The 13,469-nt window shown below is 38.5% G+C and overlaps 1 protein-coding gene across 8 annotated transcripts in view; it reads left to right on the top strand.

The window, feature by feature from the left end:
• The first annotated feature begins 4,449 nt into the window (after positions 1-4,449).
• The window catches only part of LOC117294710 (kinesin light chain-like), a 53,280-nt gene continuing 44,260 nt past the window's right edge, over positions 4,450-13,469 (top strand). For 5 of the 8 annotated variants that reach the window (XM_033777225.1, XM_033777247.1, XM_033777240.1 and 2 more), the window contains exons 1-2: positions 10,639-10,765; positions 11,995-12,261. In XM_033777225.1, the coding sequence (XP_033633116.1) occupies positions 12,028-12,261 (234 nt within the window). In that variant the 5' untranslated portion in view covers positions 10,639-10,765; positions 11,995-12,027. Of the gene's footprint in view, positions 4,774-10,637; positions 10,766-11,994; positions 12,262-13,469 lie in introns of those variants that run through there. The other 3 variants (XM_033777233.1, XM_033777254.1, XM_033777265.1) reach the window with 3 other exon arrangements.

Genomic DNA, 13,469 nt, shown 5'->3' on the forward strand with positions numbered 1-13,469 from the left:
GAAAAACAAAATTCGTTAAATAATGTGTTTTGTTCCCAAAGAAAATCGGATCGTGCATATCCTAGCACCCATTTAAAGTAACCGCAAGGAGATTGTTTCATGTTGAAACTTCATCACGTCTGTTTTTTTTTTTTTACCACCAACCCGATTCAAAAGTCTGCTCTTTTATTATGTGTATATCAAAATAATATGACTTCTATGCAATTCATAGGAATGAAACTATCGAATGCGTTCTCAAATAAAATATATACAATTTCGGTCTTTGTTCTGTGAAGTAAGTACGGTTTCACAAAACAATTCTTCCCGGTGCGCCTTCTGCAAGGCAACTACATTAGGCATACGTAATTCAGCTCGCCGAAATGTGTAAGGATGTTGTACTGTGACCAGGGCTGTATGCTTCGTTTTTGAAAGGACAAGGGCACCAAGGCATTTTCTCTTTGGCAAAGGGCACCCTATGAGGAAATTGTAAATTTCTACTGGAGCATTTCAAGGGCACCAAGGCAATGGCAAGGGGCAACGGAGGCAATCGCCTTAGTTGCCTCCGTGAAGTATCAGGCCTGTCAGACTGTTGACAAAAATAATAGCTAGACCTATTGTGTATTTGTAACGCAAGGCATAAAACTATGGACCCATAAAATATTGCGGAAAAAAAATATAAGGAATGCATAATGCAACTAACACGTATGTCGTTGGTGAAAAACGTGTACTAAATTATAATTGCCACCAAAACAAGTATGACAGTACCCCGAGCCACAGGTTTGGTGCTAACTCAACCTTAACATTGCATTATTCAATCTGAACCCGATGGAATGTTGTTTACTTGGAGTTTTCTTTGTCCGTCGGACCGTAAAAGAATGCTAAACTTTCTAACCCTTTGTAGAATCCGTAATGGGGTAGTTGTCACACACACTGAATCTGGACCAGACCAAACTACCGCAACCAAGACGAACTATTGTCCAATCACGGACAGCCCTGCGAGCCAATAACCAATCAGCGCACGAGCCCACCCACTCGCGTAAAATGAAAATTAATATTAATAAAGAATTGTCAAGTTTTATCACTTATTAAAAACAAAAATAACTCAGCTCAGATATTATTCTGTTTTGGGGAACACCAGATAACAGCTCGTCATTGTCATCGATGAAAAAGAATTCATCCCACATGTGCAGAAAGGTGAGTTTGTAAATCGGACGTTTAGACATAAAAAACAGTTAGAATCAGCAACCATCGTTTCAACTGTATCAATTGAACGTTGCAATAAATTTGGCTTACACAAAATAAAACAATAGGGGAAAAGATCGTCCCATAATGATGTCGAAAGTTCTTGGAAAGAGTTGTCAACAGGACAGTTTTGCTTGTCTGTATGAGCACTGAGCAGGACGGAGAGTTACTCGCAGGTCATGGATCAGCCATGACCGGCCTCCGTTGCCCCTGGTATTGACCGGTGCCCTTCGAAAGTTTCCAGTTGACATTAAGATTTTCCAGAATGAACATGCCCTTTGCAAAAAATATTAGAATGGCCTCAGTCCTGCTGTAATTTTTTTTTACTTGTGTAGGCCTACTATAAGAGAAGTGCCATGCCAATGGGGGTAGGCCTGTCATCATCGCTTCACAATGGTGTTTTTCTTTCTTTTTCCTTCTTTCGCCCAGCAGTCTTCACCAATCTTACAATCATGACTGATCATAAGAAAGCCTTGGTTAAGAATGCCGACATGTCAGACGCTATCTACAGCGCTAGAACGGGCATAGAGAAGTTCAGCATCGAGAAAGACATCGCAGCTTACGTCAAGAAGGAGTTTGACCGGAAGTATAACCCGACCTGGCACTGCATTGTTGGAAGAAACTTCGGAAGTTACGTCACGCACGAGACCAAGCATTTCATCTACTTTTACCTCGATCAAATTGCGATTCTCCTCTTCAGATCTGGATAAAAGTGGCCGTCGTATTTTGAATTGTGACAGCTAACATTGACACACAAAAGAGACATTTCAGAGACACCTTAGGCTATCATTAACGTAAAAATATCTCCGTGAAAAGTTAAAGGCCTCAAGTTTGAATCTGTGAACAGCACCGCGTAACGCTTGTCATAGATTCTGTAGGCTACTCCCTATTGTGGTGATTATTCTTCCTGCGTCGACATAAACATGTGACCATCTTTTGAATAAAGTTTTCAGATCTTGGTTTTTATTGTGTATTAGGAATACAATAATAGTCGAATGGTTCCAAACAAAGGTATACTTTGCCTAAGGAAAAATATTGTTTATCATTCATTCATCAACAGTTGTGTTGCTACAAGTATTATTAAATTAATAATAGGATAGTTATTGCAATCTACGAATATGCGGGTTTAATGTGCCGAAATAATTATAAGCAATGTATGATCCAAAATCTCTATAGGGTTTGATTAATGATGCGGGACTTTCTCCCACCATGCAACAAAAAACAGGGGGATAGATATTTACTTCCAGCTTTCTTCTGCAACGACACCTGCACTCCACAGTCAGCCAAACCGATCATAAACTATTTCCAAGCAAGCGATCGTTTTTTAGTTAGACAATCTTCATCAATTAGTTAACTCTAACAAATGATGGGAGGGGTAATTTTGGGCGAATTGAAGCGATGTGACTGTGCCATGCCCCGTACCGTTTTAATAATAATAATAACCGTATTTATTTTGAACGGTCGTTGCATACAGCTCGAGAGTTTGTCCAGTTACGCCCCTTAATATAATACTGTTAGCCTATAATTATCAGGATGTTTTGGAGCAAAAGTCGATGGCTGTATGACGAGAATGGTATGTTTACCCCCTTTGGATTTGGAGGGGGGTACAATATCTAGCCGATAAACCTGACATTTCTTATACCTGTCTTTAGCTTCTTCAGGGAGCCACTTTGAGATTCGTGGCTCCCGAGGCTGAGTTTTATCCAGTAATATCCTACCGAGGTGTTTATTTTTCAGGGACGCTGGTCTAACATTATTTTACAGTATTACACTTGTTAGATAACATATTAATCCGTATCGAAATTTGGCAAGGGGTATTTTGGGTACGTAGTTGAAGTCATGGTGTGCAACTTGCAGCAGTCGGACGTGAAGTAAACGTTTTAAAATAACCCAAGCCAACCATTACTGCATAAAGTAAGCAAAGTGACGTTACACTAAAGATTTGCATAAGTGAATAATTATTTTAAAACGTTTATTTCACGTCCGATTTGAAACTACTTGCCACCATGACTTTAACTACGTACCCAAAATACCCCCTTGCCAATTGAAACCGTTGTTAACTGACCAATGCCCCAGGAAAACACAAATAATACCCCGGGGGCCATGATACAGAAAGTGGCTCCCTAAAGAAGCTAAAGTTAGATGAGAGAGAGGGAGAAGACAACACTGGTGCTCATATTTGACTAGCAAAACACGATTATCCTGTGTGTATTCCCATATTTAGGCACTTTCAATCCTTTAAATTCATTTATCCGCCCACTTTTGAAAGGGATTATCGTCGTGACTAAAATTACGAATAAAGTTGTTTAAAAAAAAAAACTCCCGAAAACTTGTTTGTTTTCCTTAACTATGTTGCTGCCCAAAGCACGTCAAGTCACACAGGAATAAAACGCATTAATTTAAAAAGTAAACACAATTTAACGTCAGGTTAATCGTCATTTGTCCGGCAGTTAAATTAAACTTTGCACCATTCTTTAGCGAGGCTCGTAGGCATCATTATTGTCTGCGGGTGAAGGACCACAGACATAACAAAAAAATACAGTGCGTGTATAGACCTTATCGCAAATACCAATGCGCAAGCGCAGACTGTTGAATGAGGTGCATTGTGGGATAGATATGGATCAAATTTTGATACCAGCAAGACCACAATGCACCTAATTCCAAGCTTTACGCGCGCGCCCCGGTATTTGCGATAAGGTCTATGCAGAGACCGTTAAGTATGCATAGCGCCCTCTGTTGGTTTCGAATCATTTTACAGAAAGGATGGTGTGAAGAAAGTAGCATGTATTGTAGCCATAAGCCCTGAGAAAACAGTGTACGCCACTAAAACAAATTCATCTTTAATTAATAGGCCAATACAGTATGTGGCTCATATTATGATTGGTCTTGTTGAAAATGCAACCCCGCCCACTCACTCTTTTCCGTCGCGCACACAATCGAACCACTAATTTGAAATACTGCCCTCTTTTGTTAAACATCTCTTACACTTTCAGTACTACCCTGGTAATTAATCGACATTCCTTGCCGAAACAAAAAACAACCGATTCTTTTACAGAATCGATTCCGACTTTCGTTATCTTTATGCCACTTTTGCCTATAGATTAGCGTTACCTTTTCAAAAATTAGTGTTCTTTAAAATATTCGACTCCAGTAACCGGCTAGAGTTTCGGTTATTTCTATTATTTGGAAATCGGTATCATTCATTGCAATTATTATAATTAGGAACCGCCATCTTTGTTATTTTTTTCATGCCGGGTTTGGAGGCTGAAAATTGCTTCGTGGAAAATACATCTGTCACCTTTTTTTAGGTCGTTGTTTTTTTATCCTTTGGAAGGTTAGCGCTGATGGCAGACTCTAGTAATTAACTGCATTTTCTGCAGTTATTTCCTACCGAAAATTCCGTCTTTGGCTATCGTGGACTCGCAATTTCATCGGGTGAATTTCAACTCTTCAATTCAACAACGGGGAACGGGGCCGACCGTGGGAAACACTCCCCTCCCCGTCAGTCTAGCCAGTAGCCTGCAGGGCGGCAGAAGGTTGGACGTGAGTGCGGTAAGTGTAAAGTTAGGTTAATTAATGATTTTGAACATATTCGCATTTTTAGGGAAAGTTTCCGAGTCCTGACGAGTATTGTCACTTGTCTTGTTTGTCTTGTCAAAAATAATATTAATCATGTTAAAATAAGAAATTAAAATAAATCTTTAATTATAATTTTAACTTTTAATATTTAAATAAAAGTCATTAATTTTATTTTTATTGTAAAGTTTTAATTTAATTTAAGTTTTGTTTAAATAATGTTGTACAGCATAATTTTAGGATATTTTAATAAGGATTTTTGTTGTATTTGGTTTCTTGCTGAGCTACTCCTTTAAATTAAACTTCAGGCCTAGACAATAGAACTACACTCTGGTCTTGAGTGGAATGATTAGCTGAATTGTTAATGATGTGAGGACAATTTGTCTGGTATTTTGATTGGGAAAAGTTTCCGTATGGCTCCACCACTTTTTCATTCGAAATAAAATAATATAGTATCTAATTTACCTGATTGATATATCCCTTTGGAAAAGTTTCCGTATGGCGCCACCACTTTTTCATTCGAAATAAAATAATATAGTATCTAATTTACCTGATTGATATATCCCTTTGGAAAAGTTTCCGTATGGCGCCATCACTTTTTCATTCTATATGAAATAATATAGGTATCTAATTTACCTCAATGAGATCCCTTTTTGTAAAAATGAGTGAAAAAGTGGTGGCGCCATACGGAAAGTTATCCATCCCTTTTTGTAAAAATGAGTGAAAAAGTGGTGGCGCCATACGGAAAGTTATCCTTTTGATTGTCATCTGGTGATAGGGCACTCTTAAACTCAATAATTATTTAGTAAAATCAAGTAAAATGTGTGTTTATTTTGTTTTACAACTCATAATTGATTGGATTTGGCCTTTGTGCCTTTTCTGTTTTAACATTTTTGGCCTTGGTGCCCTGGTGAAATTTGAGGCCTATAGAGGCAATGACAAGGGCCTCCGGGGCTAGCCCCGTGTTAAGTCTGTCACCACCAAATGTATCTGAACCTAGACCCAGGTTATTCAGTAACTGTACTCCTTTGTAAAACAACTTTGACATCTTTTTAAAATTATTTTTTATGGCTGGGTGTCGGGCAAAATTATAGCAAATTAAAATATGCATTATTGCCTCCCAATTTTTCCCCCCAAATATGTAGTGTCAAGAACACTACATATTTTCAATGTTGATGGTAACATGTTAAAAACTATAAACAAATCTCAGCCATCATTTTCTTCTTCATGAATCTTGATAATGAATGATTAATAATTTTAGTAAAGTAAGCAATGAGAAAATAAAAACTGACAATACTAGCTGTTGCAATTTTCAGGCAACAAAAGCGATTGCCTCCATGACCCTGGCCATTGTCATGGTGCCCTTGAATTGATCCAAGAGAATTTTACAATTTCCTCATATAAACGCCTTTCTACATATTTGCATGAGGTTTGTCACAATGCTAATCCAAAACGAGGCAATGGGCGCAGCCACTGCAAGTGATGGGGAACGTGCGCCCATAGCCTCATTTTGGGTAAGAATTATGACGTCATGCATAATATTAAGAGAGGCGTATAGGGTACCCTTTACCAAGGAGAAAATGCCTTGGTGCCCATGCACTAACGAAGCATACAGGCCTGAAATTACTTGTAACCAAAAGGACCTGTGATTCACATATCTGTTAATGGCTGATGTTTCAACCCCACTCAGAGCCTTTCTCAAAGGGTGAATATGAGAAGGTCTTCAAGAAAAACCTCTGCTTGGGTCGAAAAGTCAGTCCATTGACTAATCTTTCAAAGGGAAGGTACACGTTTGGTAATTGTCAAAGACCAGTCTTCTCACTTAGTGTATCCCAACATATGGATAAAATAACAAGCTTGTGAAAATTTGGGCTCAATTGGTCATCGAAGTTGCGAGAAAATGATGAAAGAAAAAACACCCTTGTCGAACGAATTTGTGTGCTTGCAGTAGGAATAAAAGACTTCTAGCTAGAAGTCTTTTATTATTTGAGTGAGAAATTACCTCTTTCTCAAAATCTGCGCAACTTCAGAGTGAGCCGTTTCTCACAATGTTTTATACTATCAACAGCTCTTCATTACTCATTACCAAGTATGTTTTTATGATTTGTTTTGAGTAATTACCAAAAGTGTACCTTCCCTTTAATTCCAAAATGTTAATTCTGTCTTCCTTGAATGGAATCATGAAATAAATCGATTATACTCTTAAATTCTTGAATTACATTTGAATAAATTCAAATGTAAATCGGCTGCTGTGCTGCAAGATTTGAGTGTCTCTAGCAAACCAATTTAATAATAATTGATTGATAATATAAACGATATTTTGGTTTCGCTTTGACAATACATTCCTACAATTTCTGGCCTTCAAGTGAATTATTAGTCTATTTCAACACCTGACGGCTTTAAACGTAAGGATAAAATTGTAAACAACACATGCAAGACAAAGAAAACAGTGAGCACAACACCCTGTGTGTGGGTGTGGTGCTGGTGGTAGTTGGGGGGGGGGGGTGCCTGGCCTGCATGATACTCTATGAGCAAGGCAATGGGTAGCCTGAACATCTGACGTCACACTTCAAGGCTCGTGAATAACGTCAGAGACCGGCCTTTAGCCGGTGTGTGTACATCAACCTTTGAGCTACATTCATTTCACATAGAGATACGCAGTCAAATTCTACACCAACATTTACAGGCAAGTACATTGTACGTGCACATGCACATATGTACTGTATACAACGCACTTGCATTCGTTCACAGCATGCAGCAGACGACTGAAAGTAAGCTTTCCATATCTGTGATTTGATTGGTCGTCCAAGGTGACCTCAGACCAATCAAAACAAACCCAGATACGGTAGCTTTTAGTCACTGCATTTATCCAATGATATCATTGTGTCCAGTGGAATCACTGGATCTGAGTAGCAGGTACCTGTCCTTACCCTTGGGGATAAAGACAGGGGCCCAGTCTACATGTAGGCAACGGGAGCAAGTTTTGAGACACTGGGTGGCAGCAGACTGAACAGGTAATCAATTGTTCTCTGCAAGGTAAAAGGGTGTCAAAATTTGCTGGAAATTTAAAAACTGGCTGTCGAAAGACACATGGACACCCCTCACGCTAATATGGTTTTCTGGAAATGTGAGCATGCTCAGAATATACGTAAACAATGGAAATTTACCTGGTAAGTCTGCTGCCACCTATGTACATTTAGTGTTCCAAAGTCTGTTAATAAATCTAAATTTATAGACATTTCAAAAGACATTCCTCAAGGCAATGACTTTGGTCTCCGATGCCGAAGAAATAATGGGCCTAAGGGGAAAGGAAGGGGAAGGGGAGGATTCTTACTCTAAGAACTTTACGATCCCTCATGTCCTGTTGTCCTGTTGTCTACGTGTGTTAAAACAATACAGTGTACTTTTGAGAATTCAATCATAAACCACGCCCACTTCACAGTACACGATCAAACAGTTATCAGAAGCTCATTGGAATTTCATTGAATAAGTACATGTAATTGTACACATGCAGTAAATATTTTGAGCTACGGTACTACATGTACAAGCCTTGCAGTCTTGATGTTGATGAGGATTTACTTAGTACAGGGAGTCCATGTTTTTTTGTGGATCAAAACAACATCTCTCTTCTTGTGTCTTACATTTTACCTGCATTGCCTGTCTTACTCATTGTCTAAGTCCAGTGGCTGCAGTCATTGCACATTGCATCATGTTTGCATTCGGACATAGTGGCTCCGGAAGCAGTGATGATGGCTTTAATCAAGGCGCTCGCGGCGGCGGCACCCCCAGATATCACGCACGAAAAAAGACCAGCGCGAGCTTGACATGTGGGGGGTGCTGCGTGCGCCTTGACTAAAGGCTAGCAGTGATGATGTGTTCAGACGTCTGTAAACTAGCCACCACAGTCACCTTTTGGAGACTCTCTCACTGTCTCAGTCCCCAATGAAACATTTAATAAGCTTTCAATAATGGAATTTAGAGAATTTTATACACAAAAATTTCTTATATTTTTACTTTTCATCTCAAATTGATTGAAGTCTTGTCTTATTGTTGGGTGGTCTGTTTCAAATGGAATTTTGAGGCCTACAATGTACAAATGTGGGTGTTATGAATTCAAATTCATTTAAATTCATCAAGCATTTGTTATCAAAATCTAAAAGTGTTGGATGACGTCGCTTTCTTACTTCTGTCATACAAATAATTAATTTGTAGTTCATTCCTGAACTTTGGTGTTATTAAATCAAATAGCATTAATTTTGACTGGTGCAATAATTCCTTTTTTGAAAGTCCTTACAGGCTATGTTTCAAATTTCACTCTGAAAGTGAAAGACTTGTATTTTTTGCTCCACTTTCACTTGGGACTCTATTTATTGGAAAATGAATTCATCTCCAAACTGAATTCGATCTTGGAGCCCCTCTTAACAAGTGGGAATTATACAAAATTGCGTTAGATTATAGATCCACAAAACAGTTTACTTCGAGGATACTTGCAGTAGGCCTACATGTATACTGGCTTTCAGGCAAAGTTATTTATTTTTTAGTCTTTAAATTACATTTAATTCATGACTGTAAATGATGCAGTCATACCTTTAATTTATTCATAAGTTACGTACGTAAGTTGCATCATACATGTAGGAATACTATTTATAACATTGAATTAAATTGCCTGGTTGGAGATACTGTAGTGACATGAAAATTAATTCACAGCATGCCCAAGCTGACTTGCAAAGCGTGATTGCTTTTATAAGTAATAATATTAGATATCGAATATATCAAAAATTGGAATAAAATAAAGCGAGGTACATGTACATGAACATATGAAAGATAAGACAGTTGGTTGGAGAGAAGTCTTTGAACGGAAAGGGTTAAAACGAATAAAGGTGTTTGCGATTTAATCATCAATTCATACTGTTTATGTCGTCAAGTTTTTTTATCATCAAGAAGAGAACCTACCAAGACTGTACAATTATACAAACAGAATTGTGTACAATTTATATTAGATTATGTAGGTCTGACAATGATCATATTAAATTGTTATTAATGTAATTAAAGACACTGGACACTATTGGTAATTGTCAAAGACTAGCCTTAACAGTTGGTGTATCTCAACATATGCTTAAAATAACAAACCTGTGAAAATTTGAGCTCAAATCGATCGTCGAAAGTGCGAGATAATAATGAAAGAAAAAAACACCCTTGTCACACGAAGTTGTGTGCTTTCAGATGCTTGATTTCGAGACCTCAAATTCTAAACTTGAGGTCTCGAAATCAAATTCGTGGAAAATTACTTATTTCTCGTAAACTACCTCACTTCAGAGGGAGCCGTTTCTCACAATGTTTTATACTATCAACCTCTCCCCATTACTCGTTTAATACCAAGAAAGGTTTTATGCTAATAATTATTTTTAGTAATTACCAATAGTATCCACTGCCTTTAACTACCTGTACACAAGTTTGTTGTGACAGCATTCAAACTGTTTTGCATTAAAATATTAAAAACCACTGCATTTTCTAAGGAGAAATTCATTCCACAGAGTCAGGAGGGAGTTCACTAAAAAACAAATTGTATTTTAATAAATTCCGCCCTGGCCCCCTCAGAGTTCCTCACTGATGCACAGACATTAAATATCCCCTACACATTCTCACACACACTCATACAGGGAAGAGCTCACAGACACTAAGAATAAATATTCCAAGTAAAAAGACCCGAAGCCATCCTCTCTGACGAATCAGAGAGCAGATGACGTCAACTGCAAGGATGTATTTTTTTTCCACCTCGGGAGATGAAAATCATGAAGCCCTATGCATGAGAGCAGTGGGTTGATGCTGTATTTTTTACATGCAGTGCACGGAGACACTGTTAGATCCTGCATCACATTTATGAGGGAGTGGTAATGATTTTAGAGTGTCGTTGCAGATGGGGTGACCAGTGCATGAACAATTGGCTGTAAATATCAACACTGACCAGGTAGGATGGGTTATTGTAGGGGACTCTACCCATTGCTTGACCAACTGGTGTTTGACTATGGGTTTTTGTGGTGGGAAATTGTCCGTTTATGCGAGATGCTCGGGTGTTATTCGCTGTAGTGCATGTGTAATTAACATATTTCAAAACCTTGAACGTGCTTCGCGGATTCAACAGATAATTGAGCAAGTGCATCGTGCATGCAGTTGTATAATTTATACAGGGTACATGTAGATTGGGTTTTGTAATGAGAACGCTAAAAATACATTGATAAAAACAGTATTTTGTGTAGACAAATACATGCGTTTACGTAGATGATGTTCACAGCTGTTGGTGTGAGCAGTTTATACAATTTTCATATGTCAGTTCCCGAAAACACAAACATTTTCTTGTTTGTTGTCTTTTTTCGTTTTGTTCGGGTATTGGCATCTAGCCTATAAAATGTGAATAATATGAACATTGCGCAAAAATGTTCTGTGATGACAGCATGCTTCCTATATTTATGACTTATTTTCATTGTATAATTGTGTAGATTTTTGAAAAAAAGTTCAAGTGTTTAAAAATGGTTAGTGCTTTACCTGTATTGATTAAACACCATACATTGTAACTTGTAGTAACGTTAGAAATAAAACATAATTTCTTTTGCCTAAGAATGAGATTGTCTCAATGTAGATGTGTGCATGTAACAAACAAACGCCATTGAATAAATATTCGCAGTTTGCTTATAGTGTACATGAAGCACAGATGCTGCACCGTACTTGTTCATTATCAACGTGCACCATGCCAAGCCATGTTCACAGTCACATGGAAAGTCGCGTGTTTCAATCAGCCTCTGTATCATGGGCAGCGCGACGTATCTCGTCGTTAACCATTTAAAGGGAAGCTCTCAGAATCAATGCTAATTTGCTGTCCAAAAACGAACACACGCTTGTTGGGCGTGTGTAAAATGTACTTATTTGTACGCAATACATTTCAAACGAATCACGTTCTCTGTGAACACCCCCCAGATACAATACAGTTAGACATATCACAAGCTGAAAAAATGAGAGGGGACCAGTTGGTCTTTGGTTTGATGGGTCTTTTGATAGTGCACTCTGCCAAGTCTCTAAAACACAAGACAAAACAAACCCATCCATACTTGAACAAAATAGCCATTTTGAGCCCTGGATTTAGGAGGGTAAGGGTTTTGGAGACTTTCTCTCATTGTTTTCCCCATCTCAATCTCTCAACAGATCTACCATCTCTAAGTTCTTCCCGCATCCAAGATGTCCACCACCCAGACGCAGACCCTTAACCAGGAGGCCATCAGCAACGGCACCAAGGAGGTGATCAAGGGCCTGGAGCAGCTGAAGAATGAGCACAATGACATCCTCAACAGTCTCTACCAGTCGCTCAAGGTAGTCAAGAAGGACCATGGAGACTCTAACCTGGTGGAGGAGAAGACGGGGATCATTGAGAAGTCTCTGGAGAGCCTCGAGTTGGGACTCGGCGAAGCTAAGGTCAGTTTTAGTTTTCGGAATTGTTGCAGAATTATGCAGATTGTATGTTTGTTTGTTTGTTTGTTTGTTTGTTTGTTTGTTTGTTTGTTTGTTTGTTTGTTTGTTGGGGTGTTTGTTTGTTTGATTAGATGATATTCCCTTCTAGGTTGTCAAAGGATCTCCGCAAACTCCCACATGGGGATTCAGTGGGATGAACAGGAAAACAAAATTGTAGAAGATCAGATTGACAGGAGATAGACCAAAAAGCGCTTTGAAAGTGATGGTTTGTAACTTGAATACAAGTACGTTGAATGAGTTTGTACCCTCTGAATCAGGGAAAACGTTCGGTTATAATAATCTTAAAGAAGTGACTGTGCTTGAGTCATGTAGTCATCTAGTCATACGCAGTGTGATGCTTTGTATTGTCATTTGTAATGTATGAGCTCATCCAATATTACGGTGGCTCTTTGCTCTTGATATGTGTGTGTGCACATGTAGCAGTTATCGCCTAGCTGACATTGTCAGTTCCGCTTCTGCCGTTTTGACTATTCTTCCAGTCAGTTTCTTGTATTCCTCCTTGGACTAGAAGTCTTAGGTAGTCCAACCCAGCTGTGCTTTGTAGACGCTTGCCTACTGTCTTGAGGTCTTGGTCGAGCACCACTAGTATAGTGATACGAGGGCGCACATGTCACTAGGGGCATTGGAGGCCCCCAGGTGGTGTTCGCCTTGGTGCCCCTTGACCTTTTCCAGGATTGTTGATTATTATTTGTACATCATCTTAAAGGCAACAGTTGATTTGCTCTGACAATGTATCAAGTATTTTGTTAAAATATTTAAAGGTCACACACTATTCACACACTGTAAAAGTAAAAAAAAAAAAAAAGGGAAAATTAGTTTGCACACCAATGACTTATGCCCTATTTAAGGAAAGCAAGACAAAAAATGGTAAAATAACGAAATGTACAAATGTTAGCCTATCAGTGCAAAAGTTCCCTTTAAATTTTGTTGTTTTCGTTTTAATCAGAGTATTGCACAGTTGTCTGGTTGTGTTTGTTATTTCATCAGTTGGAATTTAGACATCGAGGGCAAGGGATGCATATGTTGAGGGTTGTGAACACTTTGCTAGGCACCGAGGATACTACATGTAGGCACATCTGCTGCTTTTTATAATTATTTATTCTCAGAAATCAATAAATTCCATTCCTACTTGGACTTATTTGCTGCAGAAG

Source organism: Asterias rubens, chromosome 1, assembly GCF_902459465.1.
Source record: "Asterias rubens chromosome 1, eAstRub1.3, whole genome shotgun sequence".
Lineage (NCBI taxonomy): Eukaryota > Metazoa > Echinodermata > Asteroidea > Forcipulatida > Asteriidae > Asterias > Asterias rubens.